The sequence below is a fragment of the Sardina pilchardus genome, chromosome 2 (assembly GCF_963854185.1).
Source record: "Sardina pilchardus chromosome 2, fSarPil1.1, whole genome shotgun sequence".
In the NCBI taxonomy this organism is placed as follows: Eukaryota; Metazoa; Chordata; class Actinopteri; order Clupeiformes; family Clupeidae; genus Sardina; species Sardina pilchardus.
In genome coordinates this window covers 31,816,083-31,842,447 of record NC_084995.1, presented here as the reverse complement: position 1 = coordinate 31,842,447, position 26,365 = coordinate 31,816,083, and the positions used below count along the sequence as shown (strand labels likewise).

General features: G+C 44.1%; 1 protein-coding gene across 1 annotated transcript; it reads right to left on the bottom strand.

Annotated features, from left to right (window-relative positions):
- Positions 1-1,270: 1,270 nt before the first annotated feature.
- Positions 1,271-24,816, bottom strand: sntg1 (syntrophin, gamma 1). Its single transcript, XM_062551977.1, has 19 exons — positions 24,764-24,816; positions 17,674-17,906; positions 16,693-16,747; positions 13,864-13,998; positions 13,624-13,680; positions 13,475-13,532; positions 13,341-13,384; positions 13,077-13,118; positions 12,521-12,623; positions 12,341-12,423; positions 11,277-11,407; positions 10,136-10,265; positions 7,433-7,471; positions 6,451-6,567; positions 4,404-4,475; positions 3,723-3,875; positions 2,805-2,897; positions 2,110-2,220; positions 1,271-1,447 (listed from the first exon to the last, which is right to left on the bottom strand). The coding sequence occupies exons 3-19, from the start codon at positions 16,717-16,719 to the stop codon at positions 1,271-1,273; spliced, it is 1,572 nt and encodes a 523-aa protein (XP_062407961.1). The 5' UTR covers positions 16,720-16,747; positions 17,674-17,906; positions 24,764-24,816.
- Between the last annotated feature and the right edge of the window lie 1,549 nt (positions 24,817-26,365).

Genomic DNA, 26,365 nt, shown 5'->3' with positions numbered 1-26,365 from the left:
TGGGAGAAATGTAAAAGAGAGCAAAGCAACCACAACACCATTTTCAGTGTTGTTAAAAAGGCATATTGAAACTCAAACAACAAGAAAGCTGCATTAGCTCTAAAGTTGACTTGTGTTCAGCAGATGCTTTTTCCAAAACAATATGGACTCTAAACAGCAATTTCTGAGTCGATTGTCCGGCGGTGACATAACTGCTACTCCACCAGGCTTGCACACAGAAGTTGTAGCTGGCATTCGGCAACACAACAATTTCTCTGCTGAGGGAAAATGACGTAGTGGGAAAGATTACAGAAACAAATCCTTGCCCAAAGTCTCCAGGGGTTTTCAAAAATTCAGTTTGAAAATCAACTTTTTCAGCCCCTGAAAACTTCGAAAATGTTACATTATTATCAATAAATATGCGTCTATCAAAGTGTAAACAAAATGTTTGCCAGTTAAACTTGAACAAGGACACTCTATCCAGCTACAATTTTGAATGTAATATTCTCAAATTTACAATTCTGGTTTGTGGTTCAGAGCCAATTGCTAAAATATTGGGAATTTGGTCACATAAAGTGCATTTGCAATACAAACATGATCACATCAATTTGCCACATTGATTTTCTCCCTTCATCAAATATACTCAAACTTCATACGTTGCCTCTCCTTGAGCCAAGGGGGGTTTCACAAAGCAAGTTTACAGGTTAATTTGCTTATGTCAGTAACTACTATGAAAAGAGTAAGGGTCTTCGGTGAACAGAAACAAGCACAAAGGCAATTTAAAGGGTGGATATGCCACAAATGGCTGGTAATTACCAGTTGACAAGAAAAAAAAACGATAGCACGTGCCACAAAACATGACCATTTTTGTAATGTGATGTTCTACTTTGACCTGGTGACCTTGATTATCAATCAGAGTATTAAAGGGCCCCTGGCAATTTATTTCATGTTTTGATAAATGGGCAGGAACTCAACCAGAGCTGTGAAAGATTGAAGAGAAACCGCTGCAGAAACATGTTGTGGATTCATATTTAAACTTTTGCAAGCATTTGTATATAGTGCCCTGTTTAGCTCCATTCTTTTTGAGGTTCTCATTTCTCTGATCCAGCACTAGAATGAGGACATAGGCTCATGGAGCTTGTTTTTGTGACATGTTCTCATTCTCCTGTTGATTAAAACTAACCCTGGAGTTCTGTCCACTTTACTGGTTAGATCATCAAATGTCCACATTCGATTGATGTGGTTATGCCACCTAACCAAGTCTACTGAAACTGAGAGACGCCCTGTTTTGTCAGGTGGTGTACTTGATTTTGGACGCCGGCATGGTCGAGCACACCGAGGTGATGGTGTTGCCGGCAGCGGCGGCGTTCTGACTCCCCACGAACACGGGGTCCAGGCAGGCCACCTTGGCGGCGAAGAACGCGTGGATGCAGTGCAGCACGGCAAAGAGGTTGGAGAACTCCAGCTCCTGGGGAAGACAAAGGGAGGGGTGAGCACGCAGTCTCAGCGGGGCCTCCGGCTCATCCATTATTTTGAAGGTGTATTGTGAATTATTGACAGCAGAGAAATGCCAGCGGACCGACTCAAACTTGCCAAGGTAAGACAAAATAATGGCTAAAATATTATCTCCGATCTGGCATGGAGGTCACTATTTATCCTGATCTTTCACTGCCAGCCATGTCTAAGTGGCTCGGTCTCGGGGAGAAGAAAAAACAAACTGAGTCAGCTCCGAGGATGAGCACAAATGGAGGCAATTCTGAGCCTCCCACCAAGTTGAGGAGGCTAGGAGACCATTATTGGAACTGGGAGGATTACGCCTCGGCTATGAGATGAGCACAAAGCCAATGCTCTCCCCTATGTGAGGGTAATCCGCCAGCCGGTGATTCAAGTGCCTTAGTGGAGGACAGTATTGTTATGGGCTATTTTGGCTGGCTGAGATGTTTTGCCTCTATCCTTAGCACCACACCAACATTACAGTAGACTCTTGTCGGAATGTACTGGATAGGAGAATTAAGTGCAAAATGAAAAAAGTCTGGGTTTTTTTCTCTTTTTTTATGAGTGGGAGGAATCGTCATGAAGAGCTAAAATGAGGTGTGCAAAGAATTTATTTGAAACAAAGAAATGCATTACCTTCGCTTCGATGAGTTTGGTGTCCTGATTTTGGAACAGAAATTTGATTTTGCTCTTCCCGTCGTCAGAGGACCCTTTCAGCTGGGAGAACTTGTATCGCCAGAGCACTGCCTGAAAGCCACAGAATAATGTATGTGCAGGGACTCAATTGTGGAGGCAAAATAGATTGCAATGCATCGTAGCCCCTCAATGAGAATTCTGTTATGAGGGCAACCAATATTACCAGTGAACACAATAGAGTTTGGAATGATTAATACCACCGGATGCATAAGCAATCTTCATTATCAACTGCATTAGGACAGAATTCAAAATCAGAGACAATTACAAAAAAAGCCCATCATAACAGAAATAGGGCGCAGTAAAACTGAAATGTGCACTACTGTCAACATGGCCACTGGTATTAATCATTCTCTCTCACTGACATTTCCATAGCATTATTCATTATCTCTGGAAAAAGATTTCCAAACATGAAAAGAAGATGTGCAAGCCCCCCCTCCCAGCCATTGTTTTCTTTGGATACACCAGGGCTGTGCAGCATGTCAACATGTTCTGCTGAACCTATACAACACATCACAATGTATCCAGTAATGTGTCTGCTTTTATATTCGCTACCTTTTATGTTTTAATTGTCTGAGCTGAAGACAGAAAAAAAAGCATACCTCCAAATGAAGAATTCCATGTTCGTCTGAGCTTACCTTTGAAGCAGCATCAAAGCAGACGAATCCCATAGTGAAGTCTATTGTCAGTCCCATAAGATGACTCTCCATTATACAAGCGTACGTTTTACACTGAAAAACACATTTGGCTTGCAAGATAAGTAAGACACAAGGTACAATCACCAGAAACCAATATGCCTCCAAACCACTTCCCCCTACTTCCTTAATGAGCTAATTAGTTTATTAACAACAACATATTCATCAGAGGAAGGATATTAATTAGACACGTATTGTTGCTTTCTCTTTACGGGTGCAATGAAGGGGGGGTGGGGGGTTGTTTGTGAGGCATTGAAGCATAATTTATGCTCGGGGAGATTCAACTTTGGCAAGCATAGAGAGCCCTGTTTCCCCAGTCCAGTGGGTGCTTGAACCCATCCGTGTTATCATTGCGAGGGCAGACACCACCAGTGACAGCCTTGCTGCTATGCTATCTGATGGGTACCTAAGGGAGCTGAAACTGGAGCTTACAGATAACAATAACAAAAGGAAACGCTATAACAAAAAAGGGAAATAAAAAAAAACTCAGTCTTACCACCAATTACAATACAGATACAAGGTACACGGACAATTATCTGTCTCTCCTACACACTCCATTTCCTGTTCACTTGCCCCACTCTCTCTTCACTTCCTCAATCGTATACTCCTCTCCTCTGTCCCTACTCCTCTCACCTTCCCTCTCACCCTCTCAGTTTCTCTCCCTCTCTCTGCCTGTCTTCATACTACATACGTACTGCATGCTGCATAACAGTATGCACTATGCAGTATGTACTGCTTTGTACTACATACTGCATATAGCCCTTAAACAATGACATCACAACTACAGTACCATCACCACCACCAGCAGCACCTACAGATTCACCTCCCCCTCCCCCTCCCCCTCCCCCCTCCTCCATCTACCTGTATCCTCTCCACCTCCAGGTAGGTGGTCATCTGGAAGGCCTTCTCCCAGACGAGCAGCTCGCACTCCAGCTCCACGCTGAAGAAGGTGTCCTCGCCCGTGTCCACCTGCAGGCAGAAGCAGTGCCGCCGCTGGTCCACGAGGTCTCCGTCCTGAGGACGCAGGTGAGCACTGTTAGTAAATACCCTCCTCTCTTCTCATCTCTAACACTGTTAGTAAATACCCTCCTCTCTTCTCATCTCTAACACCACAGACAAGATCCCCGTCCCAGACCCCACCCCACCCCTCAGATAGATAGATAGATAGATAATTAGATAGATAGATAAATAATTTATTGATCCCCAAGGGAAAATTCAAGTACAGGACACCCAGGCTGCACCCAGCCCCCGGTCTGACTGATATTGATTCTAATAATATACAATAAAATAAATCCTATTTTAGAATGCAAAAATAATAGATGATAGTTTCAGTGATGAAAGGCTTTAAACAATCATTTCAGGCCCGTTAAATGCATTTTCAATTAACCCCACATATGGAACTGCAGTGGTGAAATTCTCTCAGCTTTTCTCAAGCACTGTGGAATTGCCTTTGTGTGGTATAAAAGGTTGACATTCAAGGGGAACAGTACAGTGGCCACCGAGTTTAGAATTTATGGAACACGACTCAGCCATTCATCTTACCTTCAGAATCTTGAACATGATCTCGTAGATGGTGAAACTCTTCTCCGCCCTGGTCCAGTCCCACGTTGTCACCTGGAGCACAGCCACGTTATTCCACTTCCATTACTCACGACAAAAATATTCACTATTCTTTTCTTTCATACTTTGAGATAATAACTTTGCAAGAGTGTGTGAGGGCACACACATTCAGACAGCAACTGCCACCTCAGCATATGCACACAGGGCTGTTCATACGGCAGATTGTGTGGACCGTGTGAAACAAATGATCTCTGTCACAGACGGGCAGTTACTTGGATTGTATTTGCTGTGTCAGGAAACAGTGCAAAACCCAGGGCTGGATGTTTACAAGTGTTCTGAAGACTTGAGGGTTTGGGAATGGCCTTTCGATTAGCTGTTTCAGAAGAGCTATACAAACGTTTGCGTGGTGGAGTGTTAATTTCATAACTTATTTTTCTATTTAGAATATACTTAACCACATCTCTGTATGTATGTAGTAGATGTGTGTGCATGCGTGTGTGTGTGTGTGTGTTTGTGTTATGAAGTGTTTACAATTGTTGTGAAGACTTGGGAAGAGTTTGTGAGTGACCCTTTAAATAAAGTTTCAGGAAAGCTAGATAAATATGTTTCTGGTGGAGTGTCAATTTCATGACCTAATTTTCTAAGAGCGTTCCTTACCACATTTATGCATGCATGTATGTAGGGTATGTATGTGTCTTGTGATGGTGATCTGGGAAAATCCTTCACATGATCCAATTTTACCAACTTATGAACATCCAAGATTTTGAGAGGATGGCATCCAGAATGAATGTTGCCAGGATGGAATCAGAAATTTCACCAGAGAGGGTTGAAACGGAGCAAAAATCAAGGATTTCAGAGCACATCACAACACACACACATCATGTGTGTGTGTGTGTGTGTGTGTGTGTGTGTGTATACTGTACATGGGGATATGCATATAATTCCTTGTGGCATTTTGAGAATACCATATATTTGTTTAATAATTTGGAGAGAAAAAGCTTAAAATGTTGCTGATGCGTCGCGTCTGCAGTTGAGTCGCGGAGAACGACTGAAGTGTAAATGAGCTTCCTTCCACACCCACCTCCTTGAGCTGCACCCACCATTTGCGCTCTAAAGTGAACGCAGCTGCAAATTGCCTTCGACTCGACCAGAAGCACAGGCTCTATTACATAAGCAAATGTGTGGTCTTTTGATGTGGACTACAGTAAAAACACCGGGATGGCGCCACTAATTAAACTCACTGAGAGGCGTGCGTTTGATTGCTAATTCAGTTTTTTCAAACCCAAAACACACCGAGGGAAAACAAAAACACAAACACAGTCAGAAACTGCGTTAACCGTCTGGGTAAACCGACTGAAGTGGAGTGGTATCATAATATCAAAGAGGAGAAGAGGGCATTCTCGCGGTGAGGTGCGTACCCTCTATTACAACAGACTCCCAACATTAATAAAGACATCAGGCGTCAACATTGTTCATTTCACAAAAATGAATCCCAGGGGCCAGAAAAGTTAATTACTGATTGCGGCCGATAATGGTAAATTAAATGGACCTCTTTGCATCAGACAGGTGATAATCAGGTTACGCTCTCTTAGCCTGAATGGCTGAGTAGATTAATGACTTTCACAAAAAGCCCTCACAGAGCCCAGACGATTGTGTGTGTCTGTGTGTGTGTGTGTGTGTGTGTGTGTGTGTGTGTGTGTGTGTGTGAACAATCAATAGCCGTGAAGAAAATGGGCACACTGGACATATAAATACTGCTTCACTGTCCTACGTTTCTCCCATTCATTCAGTGACCTCAGTTGAGATCCATTAAGAGGGCTGGTATATTGAAAAGTATAACGTATGAGAACTGCAGAGCCTCTAATTCTAGAGACCTCTAGAGACGGAAATCATTATCCAGAAAGAACACGTACATATATAAAATAAATGTGTACATAAACCATGAAGGCTTCCAGCAGTGGAAGCACACAGCACACACTGTATAGCACAGGAGTCGGACAGATGCAGCTTTGAGCAAAAGGGGACTTACAGGCGGCGCTGAGAATTTGAAGAGTGAGGAGCCTCTCAAGGCGAGGAACTTTGGTGTGTACATTCGGTCCTGCACCATGTCCTGTTCCTTCTCCTCCAGCCATCCCATATAGATGATCTGGCAGGGGGCAAACACACACAGCAGAGAATCTCACCACGCGCTGAAGCTGCCCACATCTTACCTCTTGTGTCAGCCACCGCAAGACACAGAGAGAGAGAGACAGAGAGACAGAGAGAGAGAGAGAGACAGAGAGAGGGAGAGAGAGAGAGAGAGAGAGAGAGAGAGGGAGAGAGAGAGAGAGACAGAGAGAGAGAGAGAGAGAAGAGCTAGAGGAGTGTGGGGCTGGAGAACCTTGCATGTGATGGCTCCAGGATGAGCTGTCACTCCTCATGACGGGTGGTTGTTAAGAGGAGCGTCTCCTGATGGAATGCCTATAGTATAGTAGCCACACATGCCCTCACTGCCGTCGGAATTTCCAGCAAACTGCTTCGTTCTGAACAGGCATTTTATGGAACGCTGCCACAAAAGGTCTTTTCACAAGATCTTTCATTTCTGAAGACGTCAAAAAAAAACTACCTGACTGGGTAATAATTCTTTAATAATCTATGAGATGTTAATTTGTATCAGATGCAAATTAGCATTTTCTCTGTGGCCCCGAGGGTAGCATTTTCATCTGTTCTGACATGACAGAAGTTTAGGCTGACTATCCACAGAATTATTCATAAAGTCCTTTGTAAACTATTCAGTGAATATGCTGCAGTAAAATTTTAAACATCATTACCCTCCGGGCACAAGCATAACTGTGTGTGTGTGCGTGTGTGTGTGTGTGTGTGTGTGTGTGTGTGTGTGTGTGTGTGTGTGTGTTTGTGTTACTAATAAAAAAGAACACAAAACAATTTTGTAACACAAAACCGATCCACAGGTGCAACAAATGAATACGTTTACAAGCATGGTTTATGTATTTTGAAAGATGCTTTCTTACTTGCTGATTAACAGGAAAGTTTCGGTTAATCTTCTTCACCTGCAACATAATGATCATAATCACGGTTATTATCACAGCTGCGGTCACCGCTGGCAACACCACAACATAGCAACATTCTCCTCAGACGCCGGCCTCCCCCACACTCCCATTACGACCAGGGCTAGGAATCTGCTACTGTACTGTACGTGAGTGGACCTGGTCAGAGATCTGCTGAATTAAATTCCTGTCCTTGAGATGACCTCTTCTGTTTGCTACAGACGGAACATCGCTTCATTCCATTCATTTGCTAAGAGGCAAATCTTGAGGTAAATCAGGTTACAGAGAGTTTTCACTACAGCCTTGTCTGAATGTCTGAGACTTGCCAATCTGCTGCGCTCTTATCATCTTATGCGCAGGTGTTTATGACTAAAGAACATTAACTCAGTAGGATTTGTGTACATCATGATAAAAAACGAAAGTAGAAAACACGTGGCGGGGCGGGGGGTGGGGGGGTGGGGGGCGAGCTCATCACGTATTCATGATGCAGACAAGAAAGAGTTGTGAGAGAACACTTCTCTGCGCCAACTCTACTGCCAGAGATTTGGCTTGGGAGTGGTGAACGGGACCTCTCAGCAATGGCAAAAAAAAAAAAAACAATCCCAGAATGCCTTTTCTTCCTCTCGGGCAAGGTCTTTCTTTTCTTGACCATCAGTCAGCGTCTGATCTCCGAGCACGTCTCAGCTGGTGGACGGGGCGCCCGGTGAGCTCAGAAGCAGACATTGCCACGGGGGGGGGGGAGCGGTTGGGCCGCCGTGGGGCACAGCTCTGAGGTGCCGAGACAGAATCATCTGGAAAAATGAAAACCCCCCCCACCCCCAAACCCACCGCGCTCTCTACGCCGCGCACGACCTTTAGAGGACCTCGCCCCAATTAAATAGAAGCCCATCAGATCACACACGACATCCTCAGAGGAGTCCAGCACAGTCCAGTCCAGTCTAGTCAAGTCCAGTCCAGTCTGTCACGCGCGCGTGCCGCCTTCATCTCCGTCTCTGGGCTCTGAGCGTAGATGCGGACGTGGCCGTCTCTGAGGCTCTGGCTGCGGCTCCAGCCCTTGGTGCCCTCAGGCTACCTCATCACTAGCATTAGCATCTCCGCAGCATCAGTGACTAAGAGCTGCCCACTCATTAGCTGAGACGCTCCGCTCGCTAGCAAGCCAAAGAGACACGAGTGCAACAAGACCAAGGTTTTTCTTCTCTCTCTCTTTTCTTTCCTTTTTTTTACTTTCCTTCTTTCTTTCTTTCTTTCTTTCTTTCTTTCTTTCTATCTTTCTTTCATTCTTTCTTTCTTTGCCGGGAGCTTTGTGCCTCATGGCCCTGCCGGTCTGGCAGGAGGAATGACACCGAGGAGAAGCCTCGTCTTGTTTACCCTCACGAGCTCTCGGAGCGCCTCTGTGGTCACCATGCTTGAAAGATTTTAGCCACTGGGAGAGTAAGGTCACGGAATGTTTCTCATGATGTCCTAGAATATCAGATTTTCTTTGTGAGCGCTAAGAAGCCCAGCTAGTCAACAAGCAACAGACGCACAAAGCGCTTGGTGGCAGCCACCGGTAAAGATGTCCGCTCAATTTAGCGCAATGTTAGGGTCTATGCGAAATTTCTGTAGTGTCCAAGAGAAGGCTTGCAGCACACATCCAGCAGAGCACACACAGCAAAGTAATGCATGCCATTTTAACCATGAAACATGCAGTAAATGCATACAAGACTTCTGTTTTTCGCATTCCTTTTTCAATACACCTTTGTAGTCAAATTCTTTGAGCTACTGTAACTGAGCCATAAACAATTCCATCTGATCCACACACTGCATCAGAAACACAGACAAGAGGGCTGTGTGGAGCTCTGAATACCAACGGCCATTTCTCCAGAGTCGTGCTCCCCAACTTTAACTCAACAGGGTGATTTAGGACACTCCCCTTTGCCACGGAAGGGAAAAATCAGGAGATGTTGGAGCAGAGCGTCGGAGCAGAGAAATCCAGTCTCCTGAGTGCACGGTAATTTCCCTGCCACCCCTGCCATTGTCATTCCATAATATATGAGGCTGAATTATGGATGATCTTTGGGGGCCACTAGTTCTTCTTTCCTTTTTTTTCCTTTTTTTTTTTTCGCCAGCAGCATTCATTGCCACAGAAATGAAACTGACAACGGGACTTTAAAAAACGTACCCTCGCTCACCGGGCTGCCAAACTATTATTTATTCAGTCCACTTAGTCTTGTCGACTCCAAAACAAACACTTGCTTTGCCGCGGAGCAGCTGTTTTGATAACCTGATGAGTAGTAATTAGCCGCCACCTGATATGATCTGTCACAAGGATGACATGGCAACAGACAAGTCACTAATTGAAATGAAGTGATGGATCGGCACTGAACCTGGCAGTGACTGCTCCCCCGACTTATTCACTCAAAAGACACTGCTTAAAGCTTTCCTTGAAGCAAGCATAACATGTCCTTTAAAGGGTTTTTTTCTCCACCGTGAAGCTTCTCGGGGGCTATTTGAAAGACTCCAGGCTCTCAGAAGCCAAGGAACAAGCTGGTATAAAGAGAGCCTACATTAATGAAATACACTCCTTTAAAAGGCCTTTGTGATAATCGTTTGCTAAAAGTCTTTCCACCCCCACCTACCCCACCCCCATTTCAAACGCAGGAAGAACAAGGGCATTTTGATACTCACGTTGTGCTTTGTGAGAGCTGATATATTGGTTGCTACTGCCTGGAGCCATTCGAGGCACTCCTCAGCAGTCGGGCACTGAATCACCCCACTGCACACCCCATCCACGGCAATCACTTGAAAGGCATTTTGCCTGCAGAAACAACAGAGAGGGAAAACGGTGTCAAGAGATCGCTTTATTTCATAATGGGATATTTCCACATAGTTAAAGTAGCACCAGGATCATATCCAAATTCATTAGCTCTCACTTTGGGTTTTGAAAGCACTCCACTGGTACAGAGGAGAATGCTTTGAAACATTTTCTAATATTTGAGGAAGATTTATAAATTACCAGTGTGGGTGAAGATAATTACAGTGTATAAACCTTTTTTATGTTCCTGCTGTATTATACTGGCATTTGTCTCATTCAATCTTAGCTCATCATATTGCCCACTGACTGCAGACTGAAGAACTACATTCTTACCTTATTGACTGAATTGATACAATACATCTAATTTGACACAGCACTTTTGCAAAGATTCTTGAGTTTTTGCGTGGAAACAAGATGAAAATAAAACCCCCACAATATTGTCACATAAAAAAAAATCCAGATTGTCTCCTTCAGCTGTTGTATGTTTAACTGTACTCAGTTGATTTAGCCACATCGACAGAATTAGGCCACTGTCTCTATGGATAAGGGGAAACAGATCGCTCTCCACCGCTCACTATGCATTCTGTAGTCATGAATCAGTCTGACACCATCACCACCGCCCCTCACATCCCCTGTGTGTGTATGGAGACGGAGAATACGTAGGAGTCAATCAACGGTAGTAGATTCCTCAAAAGTGTGGTCTCCTGTGTACAACTCTCAATTTCCTTCAACGTATGGCATTTAAAGCTCTCCTAGATTCAGAGAGAAGACTATTCAGGGCAGTAAAGGTCACTAAGCTGAAGTAAATTCAGAGTGGTAAACACAAAACTACATTTTCAAGAGCACGTTTGAAAACATGAAATAGATAAATAGATAGTGCTATTCTTCGCCTCCCAACCCACTGCATACTGCCGCTCCCTGTCTGAGGCATCCAGCGGCGTGCTACTGGTGCGTGCCCTGCAGCGGGCTGCTGACAGACAGGCAGGGTCAGCCCCAGCAGCGACGGCGGCTCACCTGCACACATCCGAGCCTGGCAGGTAGTGGGAGAGGCGCGAGTGGAGGAGGGGGATGAGCCGCAGGTCCACCCATCTCTTCTCCCAGCGCAGGCCAGGCGAGGTGGGCCACGACGAGCACGACAACGTGTCCTGGACAAACACAAACACAACAGATGTTCTCTTTTTATTATCATTATTATTATATCCGGGTTTTTTTTTTTTTTTTTACTAGCCCCCCTGCTACGTGAGCGACATGTTTACCCTGTAATTCTCGTGGCTTTGAGTCAGCGGGGCTGCCGCCGAGCGTCTCACGTCATGTCACACATGTCATAACCAGCATAAAGCATTCACAGAGCGGAGCGGAGGAAATCGCCTTTATGCACGACAGCAGGGTCGCACCGCGAGGAGCCGTTTAGTCATTGTGAGGGTACCGCACGTGACGCAGGGCCACTGGGGAGCGAATGCAAACATTAGCGCCGTGCTAATTAGCCCACCATATTTGCCCGGATTAGACTTCAACGCGCTTGACATGCTACACATGGGCGAAATTAAGGGACAAACCGTGGAGGATGTGTGGGGACGTGAGGGCCTTGGCCACCAAAATCAATGGTGCGGTCTGTGAACCAGACATTGTTACAGGCCTCCGTCTCCATTGTTGCTGGTCAATTATGCCTGAGCAATGGGAGCTAAGCGGCAGTGTAAGAGAGACCATGGATTACCATGCTTCATTTGCTTCATGTCTCGCAGAAACACCAGGGACGCACAACTTCAGGGTTTTAGAGCTCAGTGAAATATTACGACAATACAGAGCCAGGCAACATGCCCTCGCAAAAGGCCCCTGGATCTGCACGGCATCCCTCTGTGCAGGAGACAATGTCATAATAAGCAGTGCAGATCAGTCACACTCTAGTGGAAGTGAGAAAGGAAAGAAGAAAAAATCAAACGCCCACGCACTGTGTGCAGAGAGTTGGAGCCTCTCTAATGACGCCAATTTGCTTTACCTTGAAAAATGCCCAGTGCAAGCACAGCGTAAGCCTCTGTGTTATAGCAGCAAAGTGAGTGGTCTCTGAGGGGGAAGCGTACCGTGTTGTTGGGATGGTAGTTCAAGTGCAGGCCACTGTCACAGAGTGGTGACGACGTGCCGCTACTCTGGTCACTTGGAACACCTTGGAAGGAAAGAGGGTCGATTTTTAACGTATGAAAAAAAGAAGAGGATGACACAAGATGAATGGTTAGGTGTCTTGAGTGCAATCTAGGCCATACAGGTGCAGTCTTCGCATAGGGGGAGTTTTAGGAAGGCTGGTGTCCTCTTGAGGAACGAGACGGTCAACGTGACTTCCTCCCCAGCATTCCTCAGCACCTGCACCTGAAACAAGGTGAAACAAGGCCCCAGATCTTAACGGGTTCTTGAGGTGCTATATAGAACCATGCAGGCTAGAACCTTTAGGAGCTCCTTTGATAAACTCTTCGAAATGGTTTAAAGAACCATTTAGGGGTGCCATATATGAAACATGCAATAGAATCATTTTTGGCTCTACAGTATATTGCACCTTTTTTGCAAGAGTGCACATTTCCACATCAAAAACTACCATCTGAACTTGTAACAAGGTGACAGCCCCAGATCTAAACTGGTACGTTTCCACATCGAAAAATACAATTTCTCAGCACCTGCACCTGAAACAAGTTGACGGCCCCAGATCTAAATGGGTACGTTTCCACATCGAAAAAATACAATCTGAACTGTTCACACACACCGCATCCTCAGATTTATACAGAGCTTGCAGAAATGCAAATGTAGAGGCACAAATCTGCAACTTACCACCTCTTCATGTCGATAGCTTCTCACGTTAATTCCATTAATCTAAAAAAGACAACAACAAGAACACAACGTGCTGATAAAGGCCGCCGTGTTAGAGCAACGGTGGAGGGAAATGTGCCGAGTGCTTCGAAAACACAGCAGCACTACAAGACCGCACCTGATTAATGCCTCCAGAGAGCTTCTGGTGGCAGTTTGTGATGAATGCAGCGCCGTAGAGATTAAACAGAGAGTGAGTAGGGAATCAGTGATGCGTGAGCCCCTTACCTGAAGGATCCCATCTCCGATGAAGAGCAGTCCAGAGAGTTCAGCTGTTCAAGCAGAGAGCATCCACAACATCAGGTTCAGGAGCAGGTGCCCACAAGACCACAAGACATGTCGGCAGACAGATGAAAGCTTACCCTTTTGTTCTTTTGATATTTTGGATATCACAACCGGGATTTTGTGTTCAGCTCCACCCTGCAGAACATGGGATAGTGGTGTAGTTAGTTTTTTAACTGCATTTTGTGTTGTTCAGCCATGTTGTTTGTCACTGTTTTAGAGAACATACCTTGATGCTCAGGCCGAATCCTCCTATTGTCTGTCGGCGGATGGTCACAGTTCTTTCCTGTGAAGAACATTCACCATGTGGACATTACAAAAAACAGGGAAAGAAAAGCACAAAACAGACCAACACGAAAAGACAGGATGTGTCATGGGCCATCTTTGTGAATTCTCAACATGTTTTGCTTTCACACTTTCAATGTCAGCGTGGCGTCTTAATTTCACATTGAATTACTGGATCACTCACACTGGAGTAGAAGGGCTCCCCAGACACACAGATGACATCTTGCTCCTGAATGGTCAGAATGTCTTTGGCCAGATGCAGGCGCACATTGAAAGGTTCTTCGTTGCCATCTTGAAGCAAATAAATCCCAGTCTTCGTCTGTAAGCAATCAAAAGCAGTGCAAACATTTGTCATCTCTCATTTACAATGAGCACTTAATGGGCCATGAAATTAAATGTAATGAATTGTCAGACAACATCTAGGGCCACGGCCTAGACAACAAACTAAACTCCCAATTTCTGCTTCGTAAAACCTGGACTTATTACGCTGGTATGATTCATCATTCACTTTTTAGTATCATTGTTGTTGTCCATGGTCATGTTGATGTACTTCTATGCCCCAAAACTTTCAATAGCTTTAAATCAAGAGTATTAAAATCACATAAAATGTATAAAAAAGAGGGAAAAAACAGAAAATCGAATAAAATTAAAAAATAATTTTAAAAAGGGGGAAACAGACAGACCTTTTAAAAAAAAAACACTCAAAACTGAGGATAAACTACATTTTAGAGAAAGGAACAATTTAGTAAATCCACTGTCTCAATCATAACTGGGCATCCAGTTAATATATTCGAAAATGATGAGTGAGATTATGATCTATTTTATCTGACATGTTGTCCCCAGGGAATATCTAAAAATGAAATCAAATACAATTTAGAATAATCCAGTCAATTTGATCAATCAACACGCTCCATCTATCTGAGTCTGACATGAGAGTCGATCATCCAACCCACTTATCAAACTACATAGCAATCAAAGTCCATCATAGACTGTTTAAATAACTAATTTCCAGCAACAACACACTCACACACATACAGTACAGCCTCAGGACAGCTGTGAAATGTCTGTCACGTCCCGCTGAACACATGTAAATGACCGTTCCATAGACCCACCCCCATGCTAATTGGGATGCCTATCTTGTCCTTGAAATCGCAGTGAAACCTAAGGGATGGCGCTCAACTATTCATGACAAGCTTATTAATGACAAACGCCAACGACAGCATGCTTGAGAACGCTGCCAAACAGGGTGCATTTGTCATCCTCAAGCCAAAGAATGTGAAGACTGCGTTGCCTATTTATAGACAGAGCTTTTACGATTGCCTGTGACTTTTTGCCATTTGTGAACATACCACAGCGAGTACGAATGCTTTTATACAATGGGCAGCGGAGTCGTGCCTTGCATTATGGTGTCTGCATCTGCAGGTACAGAGAGACACTAGTCTAGAGTTTAAAGAGGGACACCAGGAGTGAGTCATGGCACAAAATCAAACAGAAAGGTGCCTCTTAAGAGTGTGACTGTGGCAAGGATTGGCTCCTCTAAAGCTAAACATCTATAATGCAAACAAGGTGCTACCTATACATCAAAAGCCAATCTCTCCAAGTACTGGGTGTCAAATTCCTGCTCCTTTTGTTGTACTTATATTGTCCGAGCTGTCACCTACTTAGCAATGATCAAGGACGTAGATGACACACATAGTGTCACTGTGCTTGTTAGATGGTCCATTAGGAGCTTGCACAGATTCCAAGTGCTTAAATGTCTAATGGATAACTCGAAAAGTCAGATGCTGCTTCTAGTGCACAGTCCAACATGGCAGCTTTTCACACCACCGGAGACAAGAAGTTTGGCGGATGCCAAGCGCAAAACATTTTGGTGGCTTTGGTTCAATGAAGTCAAAGAATCATAATGCTACAATGAATATGAATACTGTCTTTCAGAAAATATGTTCTTTTTTAATAGCATTCAAGAGAGTCACTGTAATAAATGAATTAACGCAATCCGTTTAAATAAAGTGCATCATTAATTTCCTAAAACAAACAAAATCCAAAACAAAGAATCCAACAACAAAGAAAGTGACACTCTTGGCTACAGTACAGCATGTCAGTCAAAATATATCTGTTCATCAATCAATCCATTTTTTACATTTCCTACCACTCACAAGGTTTTACAAAAGCCTTGCTCAGCATATTCGCCAACTGCTTTAGAATTAGAGGTGGAGGCGTTTCCTTATTTGAACTTGTGTGATGCTTCTGAACAGCAGCTGGCATTGATGTGTACAAGCCACAAGAGCCAGAGCACTGGGACCCCTTCTGTTTACGGTGTAACAGGCCATCACAGCAGGTGAGTAGCAAGACTAGCTTTAGCTTGTACAGTCACGCTAACATTGGAAGAGTGAATTACTATTGTGGATATGTTGTTGTATACACCTCTGCGGAACTCTTATGGCAATGAGGGAGGTGTGTTGTACTGTACGTTGAGTGGCCCTGGGAACGGGAGGGCAACGCATTCTGCACTTATGCACTCTGGGAATTCTACCTATGGGAGCTTAGTCCACTCAGTGCTCGCTGCACTGCAGGAAAGTCTCAAAGTCAAAGAGGACATAGTGTCTGTTAAAGCCAATCAGACTCTTCACCACAGTTTGGGTAAGACTAGCGCCTCCAGTGAAAAGCCTGATATCAGCATATGTTCACAGTCAGGCTGCTTTATTGCAGTGATGCTGCATGCTAAATCATCAGGGTAATTTGACATAATACGCCATGAATGCAACAGCTAAATCCGCATCGCTGTGCTTATGCTAATGATTTATCAGAGACCTTTTGATTTTACAGCTCGCAAACACACGAGTCAAGACAAATGCCTCTCACGTAGGCCTACAGTATCTGCACCATCTCCTGCAGCACTAGACAAACACTTCCAGGCAGGAATAAAACAAGATCAGGCCAGCAAAAGGGAGATTTCATGGGCACATTAATCAGCAATGATTTCATGGGTACATCAATAATCTTTCCATTATACCTCTTCATTTGAAGTCTTGAAATCCATGTGCTATGGTACTTAGAGGGAGACTGCCCTACAATAAAAAGAAACAAACACATTCATAAGCTTGACATAGAAGTATGAATTGGAAAATTCTTACATAATAATTCATTCATAGGGATAGCAGCACACATAGTGACACTGTTTAACACTGTGTCACAAAAACAGAGTTCACTGCGCATACTGCAACATAAAAGGCATTCATATGTACATTAGGCATCTGATGGTAATGTTCAACGTCAGCTGTATAATTCTATATACTCAAATGAGTTCCTTGACTTCTTTCCTTTGATAGAATAAGGTCTAAGAGTCACCGGCAGCAGGAGACAGCAGACTATTAACCTCCATTGTAAATAATTCATTCACAGACTGAGAGCTTTAGCGTGCTAATAAATGGCTTTAGAAGCCGCAGCTCTTACCACTTGGGCACCATTATTTTTGCTTCAGTGTGGGTTGAGCAGAGCAGAGCAGAGACATTGGCTGTGAATGGGAATCTTTCTTAATCAGACCAACTGTTATTTGTCAGCAAACGGGGGAGAATGCAAGGAGATCAAATGAATCGCAACCTCACACAACACACAGAATACTAAGACAACTGCTGATGTGCCGTGCTTTATCCCGGGGAATTGTGGAATGTCAGAACCACTACTGGAGAGGAATCAGCTGAGTCCGAGCTCAGAATCCACTTGTTTCTCTTCCACATCTAAGTGGCAACCGTTTTTTGCCAGAATCATACTGACATCTTTTGCACAATGTAGCATATGTTGAATATAACCTCTGGTTCTATTCACAACGCAGCTGTAAGTTGGCCTTAGCTGATAGGAGCTCTTTGCATGATTAAAACGGGCATGAAACTACCATGTAGCTGAATGCATGTGGAAAGTGGACACCACAGTTAGGTTGCGAGCTGAACAAGAGATTTCTGATTCGGTTTCTCTCCTGGTCTTGTCACAGACTTACCTCGATGGAACTGTCCACAGCGTGCACTGTGAGGAGGTCAAGCCATGAATGAGATGAACGCTCGCTGGAGGTCGTCCCGAGGCTCCCTGCAGCTGGACAGCCCAACGCAGGCGTGCAGACGGACGTCAGCCTGTCGGGCGATGAGACCCGGACCGCTACTGATCTCAGATCAGACCAGCTTTGTTGAAAGCTGGGCCGCAGACCTGCCACAATAATCCCCTGGATCCCATGAGCTGAAGGAGAGAGCACAGGAGCACTCAGTCTCAAGTCGGCATGATTGACACATTGCCCTGCATTTAAGCTGGGGGCCTTTTCTCCGCAACTCTCCTAGGACTGCCAGCAAGTGACTATCAAACAGTGAAAAAGGTCCCTCATTTCAGAAGCGCTTCTTCTTCATAGTGTGGTTGCTCTTGGTGGTATCTTGTCTGTATTTCCCACTTAATGCAATCAGGGGCAAAAGGTGAGAGCTTGCTCAGGATGTGCATAAATGGCTAAATTCTATCAAGTGATCTCTCCGGCAGTACGCACAATCTGCTGACTCTTGTCAGCTCTCTCACGCCTCACTTACCAGACTCTCAGCTCCACGATTAACACCAGGAACAGAAACATGGACCAGGAATTAAAGAGAGCGAGAGTAAGGGACAGATGTGCCAACATATTAGCATCTTTTTAGGCACTTCAATTTTGTCACGACCTGTACCTAAAAACTTGCCAAGGTATAATTTTGATTGAACAGCTTTGATCTTTCTCTCTCTTTCTCTGTTTCTCTCTCTCTTTCTGTTTCTCTCTCTCTCTCTCTCACACACACACACACACACACACACACACACACACACACACACACACACACACACACACACAATTAAATTGCTGGCAACCATCTCATCTGTTGATGTCTATTTGCCTATTTAACCACTGTGACCTTAACAAGTCAGACCGTGCTGCCACTGGCTAAACAATGATCCTTACGGTTAATTAATTGTGATGGGTGTCAGATGATGGAACCTCAACTGTGTTTGAAACCAGATCAATTCTGCACCGTAAAGAAACTGAGAAAAATTAGAGACTGACATTTTAACAGGGCCAGTGACTGACCTGAGCTGTGGTGATGGATTGGACTTGGCCTGCCAGAACCTTACACAACCAGGTACATGCCAATAGAGATCGACAAGATTCATGGCACAAATGGAGTATACCACAACACAGAGAATAACGTGTATATTTCTGATAACAACAGCCGGATGTCAAGCATGCTATGGTGGAACAACTGAATTTGGTTAGTTCATTCAGGGTTAGTCAAGACAAAAATGAAAGTATTCACATCTAAGTTGCATTCATCAGTAACTAATTTAGTGTTGTTATGGACATTTATTTCTGATCAATGTATTGATCTAAAGTACTATCTACAGCTGTATTTTTCAGGTGTGCATTCACTTACTTCCTGTAACTCTGTTAAAATAAAAAAGACTGTGGTTTACTGTAAAAGAGCACATGGAGGCCCTATAAAAAGATCGACTAAACCACAGCACTGTGTTTTTACTGCACAAGACCTCATGCTGAGGGGATATACAGTTTTACAAAATGCACAACTTGTGAAAGACTGGGGTGGGATTTTAAAGCTTGTACAGCTTTGTATTCTCTGATGGTACGTATACGAGACACTTCTGCTGGGAGAGCATCTACATGCATTGGCAATAATGTATCCCTGGCAGGATTCGCCTCTCATTCAGAAACACAAAGACCACACAGCTTAATATTCACAGCATCACAAATCCTACACAGTCCAAAACCCCAAAGGCAAACCTTGCAGACCTGCAAAGTAGTCTGTGTGAATTTCTTATTAATGTCCAACTGATAAAAAATGTTCACTTATAAGTCCAAAGTAAACTGAATTGAGTAATGTAGCGAGTCCTTAAAAATGTTACACTTTAAGATCCGCTGTACACATTGAATGCAGTCCATAATGGGGAGCAGCTCACCGGCCGAGCCCACGGCACATGAGGTCAGCTGGATAACACAGGACGCGCGGGAAACATTCCATTCCGGCACACTGCAGTCTCATTTATCACCGTAAGCTTCTATGAATATGGCCCTAATACCTTGGAGATAACATAAGATCCTAAATTAATCAACCTTCACTTTGCAAATAGCAGCAGAGTTTAATTTGACTCTGGACAGCATCCTAAATCCATTCCTTAACGCATGGGTAGCCCTTCCCAGCTTATCTGACTAATCCCATAAGATTTATCAAAGTGAAATCCTTAAATTGACCAGACACCCACATACATTTGCGGCTAACTCTCTGGCCGAACAGTCACTACACTAAAGTAAATGTGCTTTCAATCGAAACATTATGTTGGTTTCCCCCTATTTATTTTTCTACTGAACCTGATATTTGTTTGCGGTTCACATTCGCAAATGGCTGGCAGATAGACATTTTCAGGGCTCTGTTGCATGATCTTGTCTGCCTTGTATCTGAAAGGCCATCTGATATAACTTTACATTTATGATTGCTGGCCTTTCACCGATCTGAACCTGCAGGCTGGTCTATGGTATATGCTCTATAGGATCTCGTATCCATAGGATAGCAGCCACTTCTCTCCTCTTATAGAAAATAACTCTACGTCCTAACAGATATGGCATACAGATCAGCAGCATATGGAGATGTTATGCTTCCATAGCAACCACTGAATTAAAAAAAGACACTGGCTAAATGCTTTGTTATGTTGTACTATGTATTTTGTGCTCTATATGGCAACAACTCCTGTGTGAAACCATCAGTGTGGTACACTTTAATGGTAAACATTTACAGCCATTGCTATATTTGACAGGCTGCTGTGCTCTGTGTGTGCTCTGCTGTCTACTGTAGGCTACATGTGAAGACCAGTTAGGTGTCCTCTTCAACATACTCTCACATATCCTCAGTTAGACAACTATCCAGTAGGCTAAGGGAAGAGCAATGGAATTGACTCGATGCCCTTGTGTGTACTGTACCACTCCTTTCCCAATCAATGTGCACAACACAGATGTCAAGACAACACAACATGCACTTGAAAACACTGACTGCACATACAGTGCACATACAGCACATACAGCTGTTATGTGCATGCAAGCTCTGAAGCAATGGCTCGGATTTAAGAGAAAACCAAATCCCCATTTATTCTATTCACTCATTTAGCAGACACAGAGTATAGGTGCACATTTTCATTAGTATGTTTGCTCCCTAGGTTCAAAACTAGTGGATGCCTACAGATAAAATGAGAGTTTCGCTTATTTCATGCTTCAGCGAGTCATAGCTGATTAGACTGCCAGCAGCCGTATTTTAAGGGAGCTACCTATCGCTAAATGGAAGAGTAAGCAGTTATGAAGGGGAAGAGAAAAAAATAAATCTTTGCTGATTCACACAATATGGAGATATTCTTCATCGTGTTTAGACCGATTGAGATGAGAGACATGACCATAACAGAAAAAACTAGAAGATTTAGGAGGATGTGCAAGTTTAGTTCAGTTTAGTTTATTCGTTTATTTAACTGGGGGGCCATGAACAACACAATTGCTGCAGCGAAGTCAGTTACAGTACATACTGTAGATATTTTGCATCTGCGATCCCTGGGCGTCTGAGCAGCACTAACACAGGTGTTCTGGAGTGCACACGCTCTTCAAGCGGCTGCTTCTCAAAGACTACATGACTCAGCTTACAATTATCAGCAGAGTGACCATCACTTCCATCAATGCCTCGAATCAGGTTAGCAATGGCTGGCAATGGCTGGCAACAAGACGTATTCATGCAATTCCTTCACTTAGATTTACAAACCACAATCCACCCCAAAAAAATTAAATGGAAAACTTGAGGTTGGTTCACAAGACCGCACACCGACACACAGACACACACACACACACACACACACACACACACACACACACACACACACACACACACACACACACACACACACACACACACACACACACACACACACACACACAGACACAGACACACACACACACACACACAGACACACACACACACACACACACACACATGTACACACACACACACAAACACACACACACACACACACACACACACACACACACACACACACACACACACACACACACACACACACACACACACACACAAACACACACACACACACACACACACACACACACACACACACACACACACACACACCATCTGGCCTTATCTTGAATAGTAAGTGCAACAGAGCAACATGCCTTGGTGAATTTCTCTGTCCTGCTTCCTGGTCTCTGTGTATGCGGACGGCCTGATGTATTACTATTCAATGCACAAAACAGCAGCGGTGTCACTGCAGCTGGGGGGTTGGGGGAGCAAGGGTGCCAGAGGGGGTGGCATGGGGGAGGGCAGGGGGTGGGCACTAGTATACTACCAACCTCGTTCTCCACTCGACGCCCTGGTCACCTGACCTTATCCACAGATCTCACTCAAGCCAGATATTCGTGCTATAGCGACATTTGTCACTTGGCCAGCAGCAGGGGTGATTTGTGTCACGTGAGGACACAGGCGAAGGGTTGGGGGGGGGGTGGAGGGGGATTGGGGCATGGTAATGGAGGAGCTCGGGGAATCTGAGTAAATAAAAATGTCATTGACATGATGTCAACGGTCCTTTTGTCCCAAAAGAAATGAGATCTGCACTAGATCAGACAGCCTTGCCACTGGTGCTAACTGACTCACGGTTGCATGTCTCAAACCCCACTGTGCAAATCAGTGTACAGAGTCCCCGGTGAAACCAAGGGAGACGCAAGAGAGTAGCGCTATTTCATCAGAAGCATCTACGTTCAACTGCTGTGTCGTATCAAAGCCACATTTCAGAACACGCTTAAGTGCAGTGACAGTGATAGGACTAGGAGAGATTTCGCTCGTGCACATTTCTTTGCGACTGATGCGCTACACCCACATATAAGATCACAATTACAAATGTTTAAGCCGTAGTAGCAGTGTAATTGACAATGCTGGTACGCAAACACTCGCAAAGAGTCTGCAGAGTGTAGGTATACTCATAAGAAATCTTCAGCGCCTGCTGAATAAAGGATATATATAGGCATTCATTCCATCAGAAACTAATTATCTTGTTTGTCCTCACACAATTTTCTTGGCAATTATGGCCAGCAAATAAAAGGCCTGCTATGTGTGGAAACCATGTAAGCTTCAGAACCAGACAATGGCTACCGTATGCGCCTGTCAGTATCTGGGGAAAGTGATTTCTAACAGGCTTTTCTGACTCCTACTTTGCTGAGCCACACTTGCCACAATGTCAATTAACACCGTGGACCTGTTGTCAAATACCTTTGACAAATAGGCATGGTCAGTAAGGCCACTATTGACCGGAATTCACTGAAATGGGAAAGAACCCTTGACCAAAAACCTTCAAACTAAGATAACGATTCGTCCAAAATGAACTTTGCATGAAGGGTGAAAAAACAACTTTTCCTTTTTTTTTCTTCTTTTCTTTCTGATGAAGAGCGCATTGAATGGTTTCACCAAAGTACTCTGCTGCACAAACTCACAGCCTGTTCCCTCAGTTAATAGACCCTCATCAGAGTCACGGACACACACAATACACACGCACGCACACACACACACACACACACACACACACATACATGCACGCACACACGCACACACACACACACACACACACACACACGTACAAAGACACACACACACGCACACATAGGGATGTGAGTCATGCACATGCCTCAAAATATCTCTGCTTTAGAATTATGCTGATACATTACCAGAAGTCATGCATTATATTCTAATGTAGTCCCGCTTTGGCCTTCATTCAGGCAACACCTGCTTGATGAATTCTAACATTTAAAAACATTTCGGTGTGGTGGTTTTGAATTAATCTAAGACCTAGAGAGGCATGGAGCGAGAGGATAAGAGAGTGGTGTGTGTGTGTGTGTGTGTGTGTGTGTGTGTGTGTGTGTGTGTGTATGCGCGCGTGTGTGTGTGTGTGTGTGTGTGTGTGTGTGTGTGTGTGTGAACCAGTGAGATGTAGTGCTGCATGGGAGCTGATGGAGGACACATCTGCTGTACAGCTGCTGTAATTCAGTGTTCCATCACTCATATGTCTGTACCACCAAAACCCACCCATGAGAGAACTATGGCAGAAATGAAAGTCTATGGGAATATCCCTCTGAGTCTCTCTCACACCTCTCTAGACCACGCATGTCATGTTATTAAGGGGAAGCACCTTTGACAGTTGTGTTGAAGTCTGCCAGTGAAGGAATTTGTCACAGCCCCATAGATGGTAAGCTATAGCCTACCTACTGTGCACATAGAAACCTCAGATGAAGGCAGCAGCACGTTGTAAAACGTTGTCAAGACAAAAAAGATAAGCCAATCAGGCCAACAAATGATGCTGATCAAACATTGTGGCTGAACTATACTAAGATGTGAACAGACTTCCTGGAAACCAGAAGGGCCCTGCTTCAATTAGGTAGTAGCCTACTCTAAATTGGGTATAGGGCGGGCTGGGCTTGTGCACATATTGGTTTATGGACATTTAGTAAAACGATGCAGATGTACTTGGGCTCGATGCCGACAAAAAAAACCCTTAAACATTCGTTCACGTGGCATTGTCTACCATTAGCTTATATGTTTCTTCAGTAGAGTCATAGACAGTTCTCCTCCAACGTTCTTGTAAAAAGAAAAGCGGTTGCATATATATCCCTGCGATTAGGGAGGCTTGGTCAAATAACCCCAGACTTCTGTAGCATTGCGGAGAGTAAACAATTCTGCAATATACTTATATTTTTGTATACACCTAGTTTCCGTCCATACTCCTGGTTAGTTATGAGTCAATAGCACAGATAGACACATCAAGAGAATACAATAGAATGTTCTTCTTTATATAATTTTCTATTGAGAACGATAACTGATAACATTTTTATCTAATGTGTCATACAATGTATGGTGCTTAAAGCTACGCATCTCGTCTTTCAAACATCAAACTGCACAGATAGCCTCCCGAAGAACGCACGCAAACAGCATTTAATGATGATCAAAAAAGGGAGAGTGACGTGAACTGAAGCTTACCTGATTTTCTGGTAACAGGTGGTAATTTGATATCGGTTTCACTCTGATCCTTTCATCAATCATAATCGAAAGCCAACAGTTTATCTTTCAGGCAGACATCTACAAATTCAAAGCAGATCTGATCACAGCCACCCAACAGGCACTGCTAGTCGACATACCGCGAAAATTGTCAGATATTCCACATCGACACCTTAAACATGTCCTTGTGATGTATTCCCTCGACAGAGACGATATTAGGTTATCCCCATCCATCAACATCCTCCGCAAACCATGCGGCATGCATCTTCACATCTTCGCTCTCCCTGATCGGTCGCTGTCCGGTCGCTGTCTACTCCGTGGTGGTTAAATGCCTGTCTGAATGGCAAACGCTTTCCCTTGCTTTGTCAACTGCTCAGTAGCTCATTTGTTCAACCAACCCTCTCTGTTCTGCCCGTGACCAGACTCTCAGAATGTATGTGAGCCTAGCGTGGAAATAAAACACCGCGCCGGCACGGAGAGGGTACGGAGAGAAGTGTCCCAACGGCTGGCTTTACAGGCAATTATCTGCATGAATTGCACTGCAGCATAATGTGGTAGCCCTAAACGAATCCACGCGTCACACGGGGGATGTTCTGAGGCTTTCTGTGATGAAGATGGGAATCATGCAAATATGTTAAATAGCATGCCACAACATCAGCCGATTTGCATTTTTAAAACAAGTGATTGGACCTTGCTGCCATGGCAATAGTCTAAAGCAGGGGAAGTTTGTTGAGCTAGACTAGAGCTACACAATGATGATAACCATATACCAGCCTAGGCGTCAGTGTGACCAACTGACAGGGAACAACTGACCAACCCATATGAGCAGTAAGATGTGATAGTAGGCTACTGTAACACTTTCTCTCTTTTATGCTAATTCATTAAGCCTAATGATCCCATAGTTGTGCTGGCAGATGCCCAATGCCATACACGTGGTGACAGATGGACTTTGCCAGCCTGACCCTCCACTGAGATGGCCAGGTAACTTTTTTTAAATATTTAAATGGACACAACAAATGGATGAATTCTATCTCCTTCCTGCTCCATGTATTTCTCACTGTGTATTTCATTACCCCTGGTGGTGGTTGAGATTTGTGTGAATGCATTTTTGAAGAGATGCTGTACTCAAAGCAGTGCACACTGTGCACATATCTGTCAATAATTCTTAAAACATCTTGGATTCTTGCCATTGTGTGGAGTTGGAGTGTGACTGTGTGAGATCGCTGATCTGAACAGATCATTTCTAAGGGAGTAGAAAATGCCTCTGGGGTGGGAATTACATGAGTACACAAATTCAAAGCAAGTGGGTTGTTTCTAGGGAGGTTTCCTTGGTACTGCGCATCATATTGATGGCTCAATCAAAGAGTTAGAGAGAAGAATACATCTGGTCTCCATCCATTAGTGCATTCCGTTGAGATCGACATGAAACTGACGACGACGTGATAGAATATGAATTGAGAGGACCATCATCATGAGTATCTTCAGGGGCCATTTTAATAGGCTGCGTGATACATGATATTCATTATTTTCATCAGCTGTATTTTGCTGGGGAAAGTATGCAATGCTGTAGTTAGCATAAGTTCT

Coding starts and splice junctions, on each gene's coding strand:
- sntg1 (XM_062551977.1), bottom strand. CDS start 16,719: ATGGATTTCAAGACTTCAAATGAAGAG. Junction 13,119..13,340: donor TCGGAGATGGGATCCTTCAG/GTAAGGGGCTCA, acceptor TGTCTTTTTTAG/ATTAATGGAATTAACGTGAG. Junction 2,221..2,804: donor GCTTTGATGCTGCTTCAAAG/GTAAGCTCAGAC, acceptor TGTGGCTTTCAG/GCAGTGCTCTGGCGATACAA.